The sequence below is a fragment of the Dendrobium catenatum genome, unplaced genomic scaffold (assembly GCF_001605985.2).
Source record: "Dendrobium catenatum unplaced genomic scaffold, ASM160598v2 fragScaff_scaffold_1022, whole genome shotgun sequence".
NCBI lineage: Eukaryota > Viridiplantae > Streptophyta > Magnoliopsida > Asparagales > Orchidaceae > Dendrobium > Dendrobium catenatum.
Window position 1 is genome coordinate 1607358 of NW_021319484.1, and position 22090 is coordinate 1629447.

Here is a 22090-nt window from a genome sequence, read left to right on the forward strand (position 1 = left end):
ACCCGAAATCCCAAAAGCAACTCGAAACTTATCACTTGTGCTTTTCCGTGCGTTTGTTGATCGCGTACGCTCGCTACGCTGAACTTGCTCGCTTGATTACTCGCTCTCCCTTAGCATAGTTAGCGAGTCAAGTCGGGTTAGTTTGAATCAGATTAGAGGCGGGTCATGTTCATATCTAGGTTTGTGACTCATTAAGCTAATCGAGACGAATTATTTGAACACGGGTTGGTTTCGGATTGGACATGAGCCCGACCCGAATACTTATTTTGACAACCTAATGTATAATATGCAACAAAAGAGAGATCCCATCGTGGTTATAATTCTATAAAAAAAAAAAAGAGCCCATAGTGGTTCCGAATAGGGGTGTAAACGAGTCAAGTGAATCTCGAGTCACACCTTGTTTGCACTTGATTAATTAATCGAGTTCAAGTTGCACTCTATGAGTTTTAGCCAGCTTATTTATTATGATATAAATACAATGAGTATGATTCAAATAATTATAACAATAAAACAATAAAATAATCACTTTAAATCAGAAAATAAAATAAATTTTAAATATTCGTAAGCAATTTGTACTTGAAATTATGGATGCTAATATATTTTATGCTAATTTGATATTAACATTTAAACGAACTGTCTCGTAAGTTGATGAGTAAAATCAAAGCCACTTTAAACAACCCTCCTGAGCTCACTTGGCTCTCAGGAACAATTATTAGGTCAGGAGACATGACGTAGCTCTACATCCATACGCCAATAACATCCCGCCACGTGCTCTTACTCTTTACCACGCGGCCCGACGACCCGACCCAGACCGGAACCCGGGATCGCTATGTTCGCGTATTTTCTCGGTATTGCTCGGTATTGCTTGACAATAACGAGAAATACCGCTATGTGAAGAACAATACCGAGTTTTGCCTAGCAATACTCGGTATTAGGGGTGCAAACAAGTCGAGTCGAGCTCGAGTCAGGAGGTGTTCGAGCTCGACTACAAAAAACCGAGCTCGAGCTCGACTCGACAACAGAAAATGAGTTCGTCGAGTCGCAGTTCGAGCCTGTTAACGAGCCTTGCATCTGCGTCGTGCCGTTGTCTACGCTCCACCTGCGTCGTTCGCGTTCGTCTGCGGCAGCTTATACGTCGTTTGAATCTTCTCGCAAACAAGACAAAAAGTGAAAGGCTCCAATTCTGCTTCTAAATCGTTTGCATTCCGCCCGCATTCACACATAGATGCTTACACAACGTCCGCGTTCGTCTGCGACATCGTCTACGTTGTCCGCGGTCGCCTGCGAGATTACTATTCATAGTCGAAAGTGATGGATGTTTTCCCGTTTCGAGCTTTGTCGTTGTCGTCTTCCCGAAATCACGTCGCCGTCGCCGTCTTCCCCTTTCGAGCTCCGCCGTCGAGATCTACGTGAGAGTTCCGTCAATTTGGATTTTCCGCTTACGAGAGCTCTGTCATTTTCGATTTCCCACTTGCTAGCTCCGTGTATTAGGTTTTACTACCGCGAGATCCGCCGTCGAGCTACTCGTCGAGCCGACGAGCCGAGTCCAAGGCTTGTTCGAGCTCGAGCTTGATAAGCCTTCGAGCTCGAAATTGTGTTCGATCTCGACTCACGAGCTCGATAAGCTCGACTCGTTGAGCCCGTTACCGAGTCGAGTTCGAGCCGGCTCACGAGTCGGCTTGACTCGGTTGCACCTCTACTCGGAATTGCTCTTCACAGAGCAGTATTTCTCGTTATTGCCGAGCAAAATCGACCAATACCTAGCAATACCGAGTAATACGCTAACATAGCAATCCCGGGTTCGTTCCGGGTCGGTTTATTGGGCCGCGTGATAAACAGTGAGAACACGTGACACTATTTTACCGACGTCCGAAAGTAGAGTTAGGTCAGGTGACCGGACCAAATAAAAGTTTGGCTCTCCGACCCGTAATTCCGAATCAATCTTGGATCGGGTTGGGACGGGTCGGGTCGGTCGGGTCAACACAGCGATGGCGCAGGAAATCGGCGGGAAACATTGGCTGCTAGGGTTTTTTAACAGTTTGGTTTCGCCATTGGACACGAGAAATCGCCGGAGGTGTCTCAATTCCTTGTTCAGAATGCTGTGGGTTGACAAGTACAGGCCCAGGGTCCTCGACAAGATAACAGTCCATGAAGAAATTGCGCAAAACCTAAAGAAGCTGGTCATATTTCGCGGGTTCTCTTTGTTTTCGATCGAAATATATATTTTTTTGCTTTTCTATGAGCTAAGCATCTTTGTTTCAATTTTTCCATCGTCGTATTTGTAGGTTTCGGAGCAGGACTGCCCGCATCTTCTGTTTTACGGGCCACCAGGATCGGGGAAAAAGACTATGGTCATGGCCCTACTCAAGGAAATGTTTGGCGCTTCGGCTGAAAAGGTTTGCCGCAACCTCATTCTGTTTTTGAATTTGTTTGTTTTGTTCTCACTCGATTTATTTATATGTTAATTTTTATATTGTAGGTGAAGTTAGAGCAGAAGGCATGGAAGATCGATGTAAGCCTTTAACCGTCATGAAAGGCACCATTTTTTTTTCTCTTAACTTTATTTTTGGTATGTGTGTGCAGTAATTCTTCTAAGAATTTTTGCGCACTAGAGTATTGTTTCTAGTCCTTCTCAGACCTTTTTGTTTTTGCAGAGAAATGCAATGGCTACTTTTCCTTGGCATGGTTTAGCTTATTGAATTTTAGGATATATTGTTTTCTTTAGCATCATTTGGCTTATCACAATTGTTTCGGGCTCGCTTTGTGAATCCTTACTTTTCATTTTATACATTTTGAGTGTTGTTTCAGGTAATGAGCCTATTATTCATAAATCATTTTGAATAAATTATGTCCATATAACATTAAGCTTATAGTGTTTCGAGATTAATTTTATCCACTCACATGGTAGATACATTTTCTGTCCAATTTTGTACATGTTCAAGTATCTCAAGTCTATTTTCAATAAACTCATTTTCGATAGGTGCCACTTCAAGTGCTCCTCTAATTTAATAATTCCCCATTAATCCTTCATTATTTTTCCACACATTCAACTTCATATATATAGGCCTATTTTGTCGCTTGAAGTTTGATAAACTTGTTATGAAAAATGATGAATTTACTAGATTATATTGTTTGATTATTTGGTCGGATGTACTTAGAAATCAATATTGATTTTAAACTCTACAAAAACATCTATGCTCCTCAAATATGATGATTCCATTATCATAGAAAATTAGCAAAAATAAATGAGCAAAAATGATATCATTGTAATTTTACGTGGTTTTTTTCTATTTGCAAAGTAACTAAATGAGTCCTTATAGAAAACTAGAACTTTCATGACACTTTGGCATGCATTCAAGTGAACAAGAAAGCTTCTCACAGCTGCCGGTAATACTGAACTGTTCATTCTTTTGTAGGCCGGAACACGTACTATAGAATTGGAATTGGCCATGCTAGCAAGTACCCATCATGTGGAGCTGAATCCAAGTGATGCAGGTTTCCAGGATAGATATATTGTTCAAGAAATCATCAAGGAAATGGCAAAAAATAGGCCCATTGATTCAAAAGGCAAAAAAGGATTTAAAGGTATGATCGTCCAATCTAATAAATGCTAACTTTGCTTTGCCCTTAGCATTCGATTTTGCTGTGTTTGCTCTACCTGGTCCAAATGATACCCATTTGCTCACACCTCGAATCCCAACCAAACACCATTTCATCAATGGCTGTTAGTCTCCATACAAATTTTTGAATGAGTAGGATTTTTGAGAATTATGTATTTTGTGAATTTCTCTGTTAACTGCTCAACTTTGGTAATTTTGATGATTCTCCTGTGAACTTATGAATTTTAGTGAATTTACATTGCATCCATGAATGATTTTTATGATAGGAAATGCTGTATAAAAAATAAATGTCAACTTGAAGATGCCAACTTGAAGATCACATTGTGAAAGATAAAAATGTCATCATTAATAATGATTTCATTTATCTTTTTTCTTTCGTATATGAAAGTAGGTATACTGATTAGAGGGTTGTATACTTGTATTTATGATGACTCGATACAAGCTGTTGTCTTCAATTTAGTTTTTAATTAATTATTTGATATTGCATTAATTTGAAGCCATTCATTTATTAGGTTTTCATACTTTCAAATAGTTTAAACTTCGTCAATTGTAAGAAATTGCTGCTCATACACGGATACTGCTTGCTCCTGCATCTGCTAATATATTTTACACATGCATTGAATTTCTGATACTTAACATGGATTTTACAAGGAAACCTTTTACATGGGCACCTTTTTCATCTATCTTATTTAAATTTCAATCGTTTGTAAGAGTTGTTTTTTGGTGTTTATTAATTTATTTTTAAATCTATTGATAATAAATGAGCAAAAATGGATGAGCTATCATCTTAAACGATTTCTCAACTTAATCATGATTGATGGTTTGTGAAAACAAAGGTGTACTTTTACTTGCTTGTGAACGATTAATTCGTCCTTCATACAGGTATTTGCACCAATTTTTGTATCCTGGAACTTTTATATAATTCTCGCTAATTAGGACCTGCACTCACGAAGTTTTTTGCTTGAATTTCTTTCTTTTTCATGATCACCTTGTTGATCTATAGGTTTCTTGGGATCCCTATTGCCTACTCATTAATCCATATGCTATTGTTATTATTTGTAATTATTATTCTATATTATTTAGTAATCCATGGACTATTATGATTTTTATATAATTATTACTCTTTGATTTTATATGTTTTCTATTAAAATCTTTCCTTGGTTGTATAAATATGATATAAATCTTGGAATCAAATACTCAATCTATTAATTATATATTTTTTTCATGGTATTAGAGTTGTAGGCTTTTTCTCTTCCATGTATTTTTAACTTTCAACACTATATTGCAATAATCTCGCGGTGTTCATTTTTGCACTCTCTTCCTTTCTTATTTTTTATAACTACAGTTTTTAGAGTTTTATTGCCACAATCATTTCCCTTTATTGTGATTTGCAGCCTTTGCCGCTGAATTGCCGTGAACTAATCTCATTAGAGGTGTCAATTCGGGTTGGAAGGTTGGGTTCTTAGGTTTGATCCAAAGTTGACCCGACCTAAATATGTTTATTAACCTAAACTAGAACCTGACCTATTTATCATACGGGTTAAAATGTTTGCCATGACTCGATTTGAACTTATCAAACCCAAATTATATTCATTGGACCCATTTTTGTTAATGTATCATGCATTTAACCCTAATTGAATTGTTTAACTTAAACCCAAATGATAATCAAGTCAATTACGGGTTTTTGGGAAAGCCCGATCCTGATCCCAAAATTAATTGTTTAAGATTTCAAACCCAAATCTGACTTAAATATTAACGGGTCAACTGTACCTTAATTTTTGAGTTAGTTTTGAGTTGGATTGTTGTGTTGGGTCATTTATTGGCATCCCAGTTCTTATTGCAGCAGTCTTCATTGATGCATTTCTTTCCTTGTTTCTTTTTTCTTGTGGAAAAAATCATTATTTTTCTTTTCAGGGATAACACTTGTAATGTCCATGCACTTGGTCTTAGGTTCTCTTGAAATTGAGGGTTGCGAACTTGCAATTTAAATATAATGAGAGAGTTGAAAAATATTCATTCAAGATATCGGTTGAATGAAAAGAGCTATCTAAGTTGGTCAAGATTGGTTCGCAAGTTTTTAAAGGAAAGAAAATTGAGCCATTTATAATGCACAAAAGATAAAAAAGGCTTGGTAGGAGTGCCTGAGAAACATCTTCAACAAGTGACTAACTTGTTTACATTTTCACCAAAGGATTATTTGGGGCAACCTTTTAGAAATGACCAGGCAAGTTTGGAATGGATGGCATCTATTCATTTGCTTGAGGGGGAGTGTGAAATGCTGACATAATTTTCACTAGCTGAGACCCACAGCAACAAGACTTCTTCCCTCTTTCCTTTATCTTTCGCTGCCACCTCATTGATCAATGGATCCCTACTGCCGTTTATCAATTGATGGACTATTGTAATTACTCTGTTATCGTACTTATTCTATAATTATTATCATGTACTCATCAACTCATGGACTATTATAACTCTTATGTTATTATTGTTCCTTGATTTTGTATATTTTCTATTAGAAGCTCCCCCCCCTAGAATTATATAAGTACTACATAAATATTAGATAAAGTACTCAACAAATTATGTCAATTTTTTTTTTTTCATGTATCAAGAACACTTTTGGATCAAAATGGATTTTCAATTCCAGGCCTTGTTGATACAGCCTGCTTAAGAATTTTTTTTCTTTCTACAAAGTATGCTTGGATTTTTATATTCATGTCCTTAGAACTACACATGGTTCCATTTAAGAATTTGAACTTTAGTGATAGTTGCATGTGTTTAGGATTGGAATCTCTACAATGCTGTGTAAGTGGCATGTTTTGAGATGTGAAACCATGCATATTGCGATTACAATAAGTTTGTGATGCTTTGAATGATTTTATTTATTTTTATTTTTTTTATAACATGAATCAACATGATCATGCCAGGTATTATTTATAATACTCTGTATTTTGGATCTGTTTCCTTGAAAATTAGACATGTAATAACTCCTTTTATTCACTCAGTTTTGGTGTTGAATGAAGTAGACAAGCTTTCAAAAGAGGCACAACATTCTCTCAGAAGAACTATGGAGAAATATAGTTCATCCTGCAGGTTAATCTTATGCTGCAATAGCTCTTCTAGGGTGACCGAGGCTGTTAGATCTCGCTGTCTAAATGTGCGTCTCAATGCACCGAGTGCTGAACAGGTTGGTGTGGCTGGATTGCGTTTCTTGTCTAAGTTATCTTTCAACGTCTGTTTCAGTGATGGCTTTTCACTCTAATAAATGATAATCGTGAGCCCCCTTGAGCATGCATATTCTTTTACTGAGATGATTAATGTTGTTTGTTTTGATTGGTTTGTCACAATAAATTGATTCATGTACATGTTTCAAATGTTTTATTGTCTTCTTTTATCTTTTGTGTGGATTATTTATTCTATTAATTTATTGTTTACTTATTTTTAGTCCAAAACAAACTTATATCGTTTGCTTCCTTTGGACGAGTTGTATTACTGATGGGTGAAATGATACCATTCAGTAAAGACTTGATTCATACTTTTGTTTGGAGGTGGAAGTTTTTTTTAGATAATGATAGCATGGCATTTAAGCATGTAAATATAATACAGGATGGCGAATCTTTGACAGTGCACAGCTAGAAGGAAATTATCCCCATAGTCTTCCACGTTTATAGATGAAAGTGATCTGTTCTTAGAGTGTATTTGACTTATCACTTAGCTTATGTAGCATTTATAAGTCTATTTATATATTCTTCCTCTGTTTTAAGGGTAAGTGGATTAAGTTGATTATGGGTATTAGCATTTTACACGAGCCTTCGTTCCATGTGATTATTCCACTTGTTGTTATTATAGTCTTCTATCCTAACATCGTTCCCTAGTTATTTATTTCTCATTGCTGATATAACAACTCAAACCATGCTACACGATTTGTTTAAATATTGTAGAATTATAAGGTTGTTATTCTTTATTTTCACCTTATTTCTTCAATCAGTTTTAAGATGCACTATTTTGAACTTTATGGAAGAACTGAATTAGAAGTATGGCATCATTGCTCATCTTTTTATTTGAGTGACCATTTGATGAGCTTGCCTTCCAACCTTTGTTGACTCTAAATAGTTGCAGTATATTGAAATATCCTGTACGTGCTGTGTGCTTGCAAACTGGTGTAGATCTGTTATTGGCATGCTTAGCTGGAATCAGTAATTTTAGTTAGCTTGATTTATAGTCTTGAACAAGAAAGTTTGCTAGTAGATAGAGTTTTTTGTGAAATTGTATGCTCGCCTTATTGTTCTTTTATAAACTATTGCTTTTCTTATGGTACATCAGGTAGATTTGCAGGGCAACTCTTTTTCTTTATCATCTAAAGTTAAGCTTATAAATTTGTTGCATCCTTACGCTTTATTTGTTGATTGGTGCTATTTCTGCACTTTGTTGTTTGATACAAAGAAAGCTATTGATGCTATTATGGGGCTGAACTAGTACTTTGTGAGTGTGTTGCTCATGATTGTGACGCCATGAAAGAGATGCAAGTGCAGTGTAGCACTTTACAATGGTTTTTTAAAAAATAGCGTTTAGTATTCTAGATTTTTTTGGATGCGAGATTGCTTATTTGGTAGGTAGCATGTGGAGCAATTGATTTGATATTTAGGTCTTGAAGGCTGGGAGAGGCCGCGTATGCTATATTGAAAGATTTTCCACATTCCTATGTATTAGTTTTTATATTTAGGCCTCATTTGGGACGGCTTTTTTACTGCTTCTCAAAACGACTTTTTAATATAAAAATTAAATTTTTTGTACTTAAAAGCTGTTTTAAGAAGCAGCAAGAAAGCCGCCCCAAACGAAGCCTTTGTCTGTATTATATATATATATATATATATATATATACCTTCTACACAAGAATTGAAACTGTATTATATATACATTTCCCTTCCACACAAGAATTGAAAGAAAGGATGACAAATTGTATGCTACTTCTCATATACTGCCGACATAACTTGAGTTTTATCCATTCACTATCTGGCATAACCTTTTTATTTCATTCCTTTGATGTTCCCTCTGATAAATTGGCACACTTTCTTTGTAACTGCTGTTTTTGTCCCCTAGGTTCTCTTATTAGCCTTATTTTGTTTCATTTTCATACTATAGTGTCTGTTTCTTCCTGATCCAGACATTTCTTGATATGCTATACGCATCATGTTATTTTTCCTTATCTCCTTCTTCTGATGGCACTTTATAATAATTTTTTTTAATATTATGAACATAGGCTAAGTTCGGAAAAATAACTGAAATGTTATCGGTCAATACAAATTGTTTTCTATGGCTGTGTTTGTTGATTTGGAAGTTTTTGTAAGTGGGACAACAGTGACTGACTATTTCTGAATTTATTTTGCTTTGATTTATTTATATTGTTGTTAGTGCACTTATAGTGCTAGCATTATTGTGTAGGTTCTCATTGGAATGAATGAATAGGTATAACCATTCTTCTGACATTCTGTCCATCAGATTATTGAAGTTTTAGAGTTAATTGCCAAAAAGGAAAGCCTGCAGCTTCCACCGGGATTTGCTGCGCGTTTAGCTGCACAATCAAATCGAAGTTTGAGAAGAGCAATCTTATCCTTTGAGACCTGTCGAGTGCAGCAGTAAGCTCAACAGAAACCAAATTATCAAATTTTTTTTCCATCTTCTTCTCTTTTGTGCATGTCTGGTGTTGGTAGTTCATCTTATTTGCAAAGATGATTTTGGTTTTAGATATCCATTCACAGTGAACCAAGCTATTCCACCATTGGACTGGGAACAGTATGTTTCGGAAATATGTTCTGACATAATGAAGGAGCAGAGCCCTAAAAGGTTTGGAACTGAATTTTTCTTGCTTATTATTTTGTTTTTGATAATTCATCAAGACTGAAACATTGACTAATCTACAGCAAACTATGGTGTGAATCGTGTGATTATGATATTCAGTTGCAGTCATAATGCTGTATTACTTGTAATAAGTTAATTTTCCAGCTTATTCAAGGCATCGGCTAATAATATTGTGCATTCAATGGCTATATTTTAAGGTATCTGAAATAGTGTAAGATTAGAGGAAGAGGAAGAGGTTCTTTGGTAAAATTTCTCATTATAACCAGTTTTGGAGATATTTTATTTGGCATTAAGTAGCACATACGTCAAGATGATTCTTGATGTTTTGTGAACTGTAACATGCTAGAAGAGCAGTATTTTCTTTCAACTGACCTCAAGATGCCTTAAAATATTGGCCATTATTAATTTCTCATTCTTAGGTAATTTTTGACATTTTAATTGATTGATTTAAATCATGTTTCTCCGTTAAAAAAATCTTTTGATGTGATAATTGTATTTTATGCCGGGAATATTAAAAGATGACTTCTCAAGTTGTAGGATGGGCTGCTTGTCCACCTAATTTCTCTGTTGAATTTAATTTTTCAATCTAAATATTTCCAGGTTATTTCAAGTACGTGGAAAAATATATGAGCTGCTTGTTAACTGCATTCCTCCTGAAATCATCCTAAAGGTGATTAACTTCTGCTTCTGATTTTATGTATCCTATTAAAAGAATGATATAATTTTAAAGGAGAAATTTTAAAAGTCGGGACGGTTAAACTTTATTTTATGTAATTCGAAAAAAAATTGCCAAAGTTAACTTTTGGAACGGCGACTGGCTCGTTCGTACTCGCCATGGTGGACTCTCGCCCGAAACAGGAAGTTGGATGATGAAGCACGGACGACTGGCCATGCTTAATTTTTTTTTTAAATTCCTGAATTCAGCCGGGTGTGATTTAGTTTGTGTGAAGGTTCAAACATATAAGTGCAAAGATTAAATATTAACAAAAAATATTTACAAAACAAATCCACAACCTCAAAGTTTCATACACCATACTAACTCATATCAACATTGATTTCTTAAAAAAAAATCCATGCATCCACAAAAAACTCCAGCAACCTACTCATTTTCCCCTCACGATACCTTCATTTTCACAAAATAGCATGGTTTTGAAAACCGGACCAAACTGGCTGATTCAATTGGTTGAAATTGGGCACTAGTCGGCTAATCAGCCCAGCTGACCCTGTAAACTGCTCTAGCATCAAATCGTTAAAAAAACAAGAAGAACCGCTAGTTGAACCGTAAAATCGACAAACCAGATGGTTTTGAAAGAATTGAACAATTCAAAATTGCGTGTAAAAGGAGTCGTGGATTGCAAAATCAACAGCCATCAATCTTCGAACTCGAGGAATTTTGAACCGTATAACCCTAATCTGCTCAATACGCATTCGCAGTTGCTTTGTTTCCTCCCAGGTCACATTCGCTCCTATGTTCGACTCTTCCCCTCTTCCGTCTTCGTTCTCATATAGCCGTAGAAGGTTGAAATCGAGCTTCAGTCGACTTCCATCTTCATTGACTTTCAGTCATTCGACTTCAATCATTTGCGTATAGCAATAGTCACAATTTCGTGTTTCCTCCCGTTGTCGAAGAACACCTCTAGTCCTCTCAGTTCAAGACACACTTGTTTGTTTTTTTAGCCGCAGGTTCTTATTCATTTATCAGCTTTATTTAGCGTGATCAAAATATATTGTATTTTGATTCCATCGTTTGTTCTCCAAATTTATAATTTATGCCTTCGCCTCTAATATTTATAAATATAAATGCATGTGAAATTCTCTCTATCTATTGTTTGATTAGATATTTAAAAGTTAACTGGATCAATATAGTTTTTATATGTCCGAAGCATTTCTTTGAATAATAACTTTTTTCTTGCTTATAAGAAAGTTTATAAGATGCAAAACAATCATTTTTTATCTTAACTTTGTAAGAAAAATTCTTTGAAGTCAATCGTGAATGATGCTCAAGAAGCAGTTCAATGCACTCAAAGTATTTGTGCAAATGCCTCCTTAGTTTTTCTCCAAATTATTTAGTTAGATTTTCATATCATTATGGGTGTAAATTCATTGAATTATGAGATTTAGGATATTAATTTCATTAATTTAAAAAAATATAAAAATGTTAATTTTATTATTTTTTAATAATTATGAAATTGTTCTGCTTGTACATTTGTTTTGTTACTTTATTTTATTTTTTTCTTTTTAATTTTATGGAGGAAAATCCATTGAACATAGTTTTTGAGAAGTCAATAGAGAAACACAAGCAAGCTCCATCGTATCCAAAGAAGTGAATGTGTTACAACTCATCTGAAATCTGAAAAATAAAGAAAAATTTTTATTTGAGATACTCATGAGCAAAATTAGTAGATGTTGAAAGGGAAAAAATGACACAAAAATGCTAGTACAAGTAGTGTAGTTTGGAGATTTATATTTTATATGAAAGTTTCAATACAAATATTTTTCATTGCTCAAATAAGATTTTATAAGCCTAAAAGCTCAATAGAATTCAAATAAAATTCAATAAGCTCCCATCCAAAGAAAGAAAGCAAGAATATCTATAAAGAATCTAAAATTTAAAATTTTATGTATGAGTTTTCATAGAGTGGTAGGTGAATAATCATATGTCTTGAGCACTAGATGTAAGAAATCATATGTCATATAGTGAATAGTGAATGCAACATTTTTTTTTTAAAATAAAATTCATTAAAAAGCCAACAAGAAATTACAAAATACAACACACACCTAGCAAAATAAAAGCGACCAAACAAAAATGCGAATTACAAGCAAAGAGTGGGCTCAGTAAACAGTCCAGGCTTCAAACGTCCAAGCCGTCCCGCACGGACCATCCAGAAATAAACGGTTGCCACCAGCTTAACGACCGGGACGTGAGCCCCGACCACATCATCGCCCTCATCCACGCGTAGCACCAAATCGCAATAAAACCTAGCCTTCCAAATGATAAACAGCAATACGAACAATACAAAAGCATTCCAAATCATCTTTTACGACGACCACGCCCCCAAAACTTTCCCCGAGAGGCAACTGAGGAACGAACAAGGGAAAAGTCATTATCCGACTCAGAACATTCATAATCAACTTCCTCCTCCGACGAACCAATCAACCAACTGTTCTGATTCCTAATTTCTTTGCCCGAAGACTTCCCCACCCAATCAGCCATCCGAAGTGTATCAACCTCTTTTACAGGAATCTCAACTACATTGTTAACAATCTGAATCCCTTCCTCTACATTCAGAGACGGGCACGCAGCCTCAATCCCACTCGGTTCCACTCCAGCAAGCATGTCATCCCCAGCACCACCTTCCGCATTATCTATCACCTTATCATCCCCAATAATATTCGTTTCATGAATAGGTAAACTATCAGAAGTCTCAAAATTCACATTTACATTATCAACTTCCGGTACCAAAGCAATACCCGAAGACTCCAAAATCACACCCTGCCTAACGCCCCCATCCAGTAACACGGGAACGAAAGGAATGGCATTCGGAGATAATAGGGATTTATCTGCAACCAGCGGCACATCGTTACAGTTATTTACATCCAACGAAACGACCAAATTCTCCTGCAACATACCAACATTATCAACAGATGGCAAATTCATCCCCACATATTCAGGAACATTTACCACAACTTTATTTGCACCCTTAATGCCATTCTCACCACCTAAAGGAGCATTAATTTCCACAGGAACATCCGCAACAGAAGGAGGAACAGGAACAGGACCCGAAATACACTTACCAGAAATGTGTCCTAATTTTTTACAAATACCACAAAAATGAGGAAAATCGTCAAAGACCACCTCTTGAACATACCCTAATGAATCAGATCCTAACCAAACTTGCTTAGGATAATTTTTAGTAATATCAATTTCAACTAAAACACGGGCATTCGAAGGACGAGAGCCAACCGACGTCGCTTCGTCAATTTTCAGCGGTTTGCCAAATAACTCAGCCAGACCAAAAAGGATCCTCGGAGCAAAAAAATGCTGATGGAGGTGAGGAAAAGAGATCCATATCGGGATGATAGGCGACTCAACGCCGATATCCAAAGTCGGCGACCATTTCGTAAGTTTCATATAACAATTGAAAACCAAATAAGAACGGTGGCAAAAAATCCTGCAGTAATCTAAATCCTTCTCCAATTTTATCAAAATATGGGTAGAATCCAGAACAGTAACTGAAACCTCGCCACTCAACTTTAGGTTAAAAAAAAATTTACGTATCGCATCGAGAGGAGGTCGCTTGCCCGGAAAGAAGCCAACCAAAGAAAACCTAAATGGTTCCGCTAAAGCCCTAATTTCTTCATCAGAAACCCACAAAGCAGGAAGATCACGAAAGGTAGAGTGCTTCAGATCAGGAAAAGAAGAAGAAGAACCAGCAAGAGCTTGAAGAAAAGACTTAGGGTGAGAAATCCCCCCAAAAAAGCCAGGATCTCTCAAAATAGACGAAGGCATACCGAAAATGCCGGAGAAAAGGAAAGAAAAACCACAGAGAAACAAGAGAAGAGAGTAGAGAACAACTTTCCTGAAGAGGCAGAGCGGAAAATCCCCCGCCGACGGCGGGAAAACGCCACGACGCCACCCTAGAAGAGATAGCTGTTGTAGAGTATCATTTATGCTAATTTGTGAAAATTTATTAATATACATTGGATTATTACTATAAGAAAAATAGATAGTTGTATTTCTTTTTGAAATAGTCATGATTAAAAAGGAATTTGTATGGATTGCGGATGTGTGCGTTAATTAATTTTTATATCTTTAACTATAATTGTCTAAATTATTAAAACTATTAGAGGAAGTTGTAAGAACAATTACATTTTACTCTTTTATGTTTGATCACTTTGATATCTACATTATCATTAACATATTTGATAAAAGCATAATTCTTATCTTTATCAACACTAACATATGAATCGAACTTACAACCCTCTAACTAATTGTCATGATTCTTGAAATTATAATTTTTTTTCTAGTAATGTGTGCTAAAGCTCTTTAACAATGAATCATCAAAACTATCAACCTGCATTTTCAACTAAGAATGTACGGAAGAAGATAACTATCGCTTGAAATCATTTTGCTGATTATAAAATTGTTGATGGTAGGAAGCAATATAAATGTCTTTATTGTGGAATAACTTATAAAGGTGTAGGCATTAATAAGATGAAACAACATATGTTAGAGATTAAAAGTAATATTACTTATTATAAGAATGTGACATATGACATACGACATCAGATACAACAGAATTTGAATGAAATAAAAAAAAGAAAACAACAAACAAATGAAAGCCTGTCGCAAAATGTTGATATGTGTAGTGGTGATCTAGTTAAGAGATGAGCTCATGTTCAATCACAAAATCATAAAGTTCTGATACATATGGTAATTGTATTGATAAAGAGAAAATAAATATTGATGAAATTAATATTTTTTATGCACCTAGAACAAAATCAAGATCTCAAACATCTTTGAAAAGTGTAATGACATTTAAGGATGCAGTGCACCGTGCTGATTCGATAGTTGCTAGGTAGTTTTATGATAGCTACATTCTATTAAATACTATCAATTCATCTTTTGCATAAAAAACTATTGATTCAATTTTTATAATATGATCTGATTACAAATTATCTTCTTACTACAGATTAAGAGTGAATTTATTATGAGATACTAAAAAGGAATGTAAGTTGTTAATTGAATCTTATAGAATAATATGGAAAAAAACTGGTTGTATATTGATGACTGATGGTTATACATATATAAGAAGTAAGACATTGATAAATTTTCTTATTTATTTATTGTCCTTTTGTAGTTTCATTTCTAAAATCAGTAGATGCATTTGATATCATTAAAGATGTAATGATATTATATTAACTATTCATATTGTTGAATGTATTGGTCAAGATAATATAATTCATTTTATGGTAGATAATGCAATAAATTATAAGAAAGCTTAAGAGTTATTGCATGGAAAATTTGAAAAAATATATATTAATCACCTCGCGTTGCACGTTGCATAAATATCATTCTGAAAGAAATTGGAAACATGCCTTATATTATGGAATTTGCAAAAAAAGTTTTAAAGATTATAATTTTTATTTATAATCATGTTTTTATATTGACTTGGTTAAAAAAAGAGCATGTTGGACAAATTGTAAGACAAGGAGTAACTAGATTTGTAAAAATATTCATTAACTTATAAAGTTTGCATGACCGTAAGCATAATTTACAAGCATTCATCACCAGCAAGACTTACACTAATTCAATGCTTGTAAATTATGCTTGTGATCATACACACTTTATAAGGCAATGAATGTTGTTATGAATTTAATTATTCATGATTTTATAATTTTTATCAAAACTGTTCTTTTTTAACCAAGCTAATATGAAAGTATGGTTATAAATAAAAATTATAATTTTTAAAGCTTTTCTAACAAGTTTCGTAAAGACATGCTTCAAATATCTTTCAGAATGAGGTCTGTGCAATGTGCAGCGTAAGATGACTAATATATATTTTTAAAAATTTATGTGATACCTCACCAGCTTTTTTATAATTTGTTACATTATCTATCACAAAATGAACTATGCTCTTTTGATAAACAAATTCAACAATATCAATGAATATTGAATATAATATTGTGACATATTTAACGATATTAGATGCATATATTAATTTTAGAAATGAAACTCCACGAGAATAATAAATAAGAAAATTTATCAATGTCATACTATTTGTATATGTGCAATTATCAGCCATCAATGTACAAACATTTTCTTTCCATGTTCTTCTATAAGATTCAATTAACAACTTATATTTCTCGTTAGCATTTTGTAATAGTTTCATTCTCAATATGTAGCAAGAGGGTAATTTATAACCATGTTCTATTGCAGAAATTATATCAATAGTCTTTTGTGCAAAATGTGAATTGATATCATTAAATGGAATGTAGCTGTCATAAAATCACCTAGCAAGTACCAAATCAGTACGGTGCACAGTTTTCTTAGATGTCATTATATTTTTCAATGATGATTGAAAATCTGATTTTGTTATAGGTGTAAAAAATATTAATTTCATTAATTTTTTTCTTCCTTTTATCAATCTTTTTACCATGTGTATTCAAATTTTATGACTGAACATGAGTCAATCTCTTCTTTAATTAGATCACCATTAAATATATCAACACTCTGCGATAAGTTTTCTTGTACTTGTTGTTTTATGTTTGTTATTTCATTCAAATTCTGTTGCATCTGATGTCAGATGTCATGTGACACCTTCTTAGAAGAAGTAATATTATCTTTAATCCCTCCCAGATGTTGCTTCATCTTATTAATATCTTAACTCATATAAGTTATTCCATAATGAAGACATTTTGTATTATTTTTTATCATTAACAGTTTTACACTCAGCAAAATAGTTCCAAGTGATATCTATCTTCTCCGCACGATTTGAGTTCAAGGTACATGTTGATTGTTTTGTTGATTCATTGTTAATATTAAGTTGAAGATGCAGTCAGTGAGTTTTAGCACAAATTAACAGAAAAAAAATTTATAATCTCAAGAACCACGATAATTAGTTAGAGGTGTATAAGTTTGATTCATATGTCAGTGTTGATAGAGATGAGAATCATGCTTTTTTCAAATAAGTTTATTGTGTGAGTATTAAGATGATCAAAGGTAGAAGAGTAAAATGTAATTTTTATTAGATCTTTATTTAATACTTTTAATATTTTTTACAATTATAATTAAAGATGAGAAAATTGATTGACACACATATTTGTAATCCATACAAATTCCTTTTGAATTATGACTATTTCAAAAAGAAATACAATTATTCATTTTTTCTTTAATAATGATCCAATGTATATTAATAAATTTTCACAAAATTGCCATAAATGACACTCTACACCTATTTCAATTATGTTGCATTCACCATTCATCATATGCCATATGTTCTCTTATATCTAATTCTTAAGACGCACGCTTATTCACCTAGTACTATATGAAAACTCATGCATAAAATTTTAAACTTTATATTTTCTATAGATATTTTTTCTTTCTTTGGATACTTTTATTGAAAATATAAATCTCAAAACTACATAACTTGTATTAGCATTTTTTTTGTTATTTTTCCTTTCAACATTTACTAATTTTGCTCATGAGTATCTCAAATATTTTATTATTATTTTTTAAAATTCAAATGAGTTGTAATACATCTACTTCTTTGGTTGCGATGGAGCTTGCTTGTGTTTTCCTATTGACTTCTCAAAAACTATGTTTAATGGATATTCTTCCATAAAATTAAAACACAAAAAACAAAATAAATATTAAAACTAAAAAAACAAAATAAATAAAGATGACATAGGTATGAACAAAATACTTTCATAATATTAAAAAATAATAAAAATATTATATTAATTTTATTAAAAAATAATAAAATTAATATCATAAATATCATAATTTTATGAATTTAGACTCATAATCATATGACAATTAACTAAACAATTTGAGGAAAATTGAGACATTTGCACAAACACTTTGGGTGCATTGAGCTGCTTTTTCAACATCATTCAGGGTTGACTCCAAGGAATATTTTTTGCAAAGTTAAGATCACAAACGATTATTTTGCATTTTATAAACTTCCCTATAGGCAAGAAAATTTTTTTTGTTCAGATGAATGCTTCAGACATTAAAAAATTATCTTGATTTATTTAACTTTTGAACACCCAGTCAAATGATAGAGATGGAGATTTTCACATGCATTTATATCCATAAATATTAAAGGTGAATGCATAAATTATAAATTTGTAGAACAAATGATGAAATCAAAATTAAACATAATCTGATACACCAAAATTGAATAAAGCTAATGAAAGGAAAAGAACATGCAACTAAAAAAAAGAACCTATGATTTGTTTGAATTGAGAGGACTAGAAGTGTTCTACAGCTAGGGGAGTAAACTTGAAACTGTAGCTATGACTATATGCAAATGACTGAACGTCAATGATAACGGAAGCCGACTGAAGCTCGATTTCAATCTTCTATGGTTATATGCGAACAAAGACAGAAGAGGTGAAGAGTCGAGAGAGGAGCGATCGCGGCCCGGGAGGAAACAAAGCAATTGCGAATGTGTATTGAGCATATTAGAGTTATGCGGTTCAAAATTCCTCGAGTTCGATGATTGTCGGTTGTTGATTTTGCAATCCACGACTCCTTTTACACGCGATTTTGAACTGCCTAATTTTACGATTCTTACGGTTTTTTAACGGTTCGATGCTAGAGCGGTTTACAGGGTCAATCAGATCGGTCAGCCGGCTGATTCCCTGTTGAACCGGCCGATTTGGTCTGATTTTCAAAACCTTGTAAAATACTACAAAAAGAAATTACCTTCACACAAGTTCTGCTACCCAACGGCCGTATCTCGAGCTTGCAGCAAACGTATCGAAGCAAGCCGAACGAAGTGCGAAGGAAGAAGGATGGGTTACGGGCAGGCATTTAAAAAATATATGTGTAGCCAGTCGCCCGTTATGGCTGAGTCAGCAAAAAAAAAGGCACGCTGGCAAGTCAGTTGCCGTTCCAAATGCCAACTTTTGCAAATTGTTTTTTTGAATTTTGACGAATTACATAAAATAAAGTTCAACAGTGCCAACTTTTAAAATTTGTACCATTTTAAAGGTCTGAACATATCATTCTAGTTTCTTCTCCATCACAAACTTGATTGAAATATCTTGTTAAATTTTGGCAGAAGTTATTGTCAGAGTTATTGAAGAAGCTAGACTCGGAGTTAAAGCATGAAGTTTGTCACTGGGCTGCATACTATGTAAGTATGCAACATTCAATGTTAATAAGCTTGATGGAGGAATTAAACAAATTCTTTTCTTTCATAGGGATCAAAATGCATATGAGGTTTACTTGTTTACATGATTACATCAATTATTTTTAATTGCTTTCAAGTATTTTGACATCATGCCAGAAATATAGTGATGATTTTTTCTATTTTAGTTTCGCGTTGCCATTTCATAGTTTTGCAAATAAGTATATTTTGATCTGTTTTGTATCTGCAAGTCTAATGGTGGTTCTTTAGGTTTATGAAGCAATATATCTTTTTTCCTTATCATGATATAAAATTTAGTTATGACAGTAGTGCAAAATCCAAAATTTAAGTTTACTATAATAATCCAATAATGTTTACATAGAATTATTTAGTTGCTTCAACATTTTATATTATTTATCAAAATGGTGTTCTTTATTGCTACTAATAGGAGCGCTGTATTTATTTATTCCTCAATGAAGGGTGCTATATCTCAGAGACATAGGCTTCGTTTGGAATGACTTTTTTATTACTTCTTAAAGCTGCTTTTTAGTTAAAAAAAAAAATTTGTACTAAAAAACTGCTTTAAGAAGCAGTAAGAAAGCCGTCCCAAACAAAGCCATAATCAAATTTCAAGTTGGTGCCTAACTATACGTTTATTGTGGGGAAATAGGCCACGCTTTAGTCATCTAGGGTCTATTTGGGTTTGCTTTGAGCTATAGGTACTGATTGTGACAAAGTTTTCTTTATTTTTCTTATAGGAAAAATAGATAACTTCATGACAATAGGTGCCTATTGAAGCTTTCTTTATTAAGTGTTATGGGTTAATTCATCCAAGGAGCTTCCCACCACCACAACAATAACAACAAACAAGAAGTCTTTATCTCACTATGCGGGGATCGAAGGAGCTTCGTAAGACTTAAAAAATACCTTTTGATCTTGAGTTTACTCAATGATGGTTATGGAATTACTTTATGATTATTGTGCTTTGGTATGATTCTTAGAATTTGATTTTACCCACTGAGAAGTACTCGAAACAAGGGGCATTGAAATAAAGCTACATGACTCACATCTTGTTCCTTCTTGTTTATAGATTTAAGAGCCAACTATAGGTCTCTTAATTGAGATTCTAACTCATGGACCTTGACTTAATAAACATCAGGGCCTATTAAGATGACTTGGATTCAAGGCATATCTCTTAGCCTTTTAAAGCCTTCTGAAATTCTAGGCTGCCGGGGGTACCATTTTGATGTAAATCTTGAGAATATTATATGATTAATAACATGAAGAGTGACTTTTAATATGTTTTCTGCAGGAACACAGGATGCGGCTCGGCCAGAAGGCTATATTTCATATAGAAGGTGATTAATTTGCAAAACTAAATGAATCATTGCCATCATTTGTCTTTTCACTAACTCTTCAAAGATTCTAAAAATTTCCCATTATTTTGTGATTATGACTTAACAATTCCTGCTTGCTAATTTAAAAAATTCTAATGATTGCTGAGAAACGACCCTGACAATGTTATATTGTAAAACTCCAATTCTAATGAATAATCTCTTTACTTAATGTTCCTTAAGAGCTTATAGGCTTTTTCATAACACTACATAACGGTACAGATTATTGCCACTCTTTTTAGCTGTATTTATTTTTATGTTTTTAGATATTTATGCTTTACAATCATATTAAACCTTCCAAATTTCTAACTTTTTCACAATAGCTTTACATTTATCTTACAAATATGTTAGGACTTTGAACACTAAAAATCAACGAACAAACACTAAATTTTAGCAAACCAAATTTAAATTTGAATAACGACCCTTTGTTTCACTTTAACTCTTTTGTTAGTCTTCATTTGGGACAGTTTTAAATCACTATTTTTTCTGTCTTCAAGATATTTTTGTACTAAAAAATAGTTTTACAAAGCAATAAGAAAGCCCTCCCAAATTAAAGCTTTAGGTTTCGTTTGAGACAGCCTTTTTTTTTACTTCTTTAAACAGTTTTTTAATACAAATTTTTTTAATTTTTGTATTATAAAGTTACTTTAAGCATTAAAAAAGGCGTCCCAAACGAAACCTTAGTGTTATTTCCAATCCAATTTTTTCAACCTTACACAAGTTTTATTTTTTTGTGCTATAAATATATTGCAGCTTTTGTGGCCAAGTTCATGAGCATCTACAAGGCATTTCTGATAGCAACATTCGGCTAGAAGGGATCAAAGCAGGCTCATTTGAAATTTTATCCCGCTGAGACTTTCTGGTATTCATTCGTATTAATTATTATTTAAATATCAATTCAATACTTACATTGAATTCATTTCATTCCATATCATGAATCTATTTTGCAGCTAAAACTTGGTTAGCGGCCACAGCCATTGCTTAGACGGAATTAATCTCATATATATATTTGGTTAAGTTGCCTGACTTTGTAGAAGAAAATTTTACTGTACTCTCTCTCTAAATTTTGCCCAGTATTGAATGTAGGAATGGCTTTTTGTTCTGCTAGACAGTTAAATATGTAAGGGTGGTAGCCAAGTAAAATAATATGTTGGTTCAGTTTTATCAGTTTGGCTTGTTATGATTTGCAATATTGCATAAATTAATGGTGATTTTGAAAACTGAGTAGAATCTGCTTATGCTGATGTGATGTATACTGGGTAATTAAACGAAGCAAAATGACTCAACTTGAACGAAGTCAATTGAATAATTTATTGACTTTGCTGCATTATATTGAAATTTGAATTGATTGGCTCCGCTT

At 33.5% G+C, this 22090-nt stretch overlaps 1 protein-coding gene across 1 annotated transcript; it reads left to right on the forward strand.

Moving 5' to 3' along the window:
• The first annotated feature begins 1969 nt into the window (after window positions 1-1969).
• On the forward strand, window positions 1970-21960 carry LOC110099406 (replication factor C subunit 3). The gene is made up of 12 exons (XM_020826535.2): window positions 1970-2180; window positions 2286-2396; window positions 2480-2512; window positions 3417-3585; window positions 6623-6804; window positions 9117-9253; window positions 9363-9461; window positions 10077-10146; window positions 19268-19342; window positions 20649-20694; window positions 21484-21592; window positions 21681-21960. The coding sequence occupies exons 1-11, from the start codon at window positions 1989-1991 to the stop codon at window positions 21540-21542; spliced, it is 1173 nt and encodes a 390-aa protein (XP_020682194.1). The 5' UTR covers window positions 1970-1988; the 3' UTR covers window positions 21543-21592; window positions 21681-21960.
• The last annotated feature ends 130 nt before the right edge of the window (window positions 21961-22090 follow it).

Bases quoted from the DNA above. Each gene is read 5' to 3' on its own strand.
- LOC110099406 (XM_020826535.2), top strand. From the start codon at position 1,989: ATGGCGCAGGAAATCGGCGGGAAACATTGGCTGCTAGGGTTTTTTAAC. The intron at 9,254-9,362 runs GTAAGCTCAACA...TTTTGGTTTTAG, and splicing joins GAGACCTGTCGAGTGCAGCA to ATATCCATTCACAGTGAACC. The intron at 20,695-21,483 runs GTGATTAATTTG...AATATATTGCAG, and splicing joins GGCTATATTTCATATAGAAG to CTTTTGTGGCCAAGTTCATG.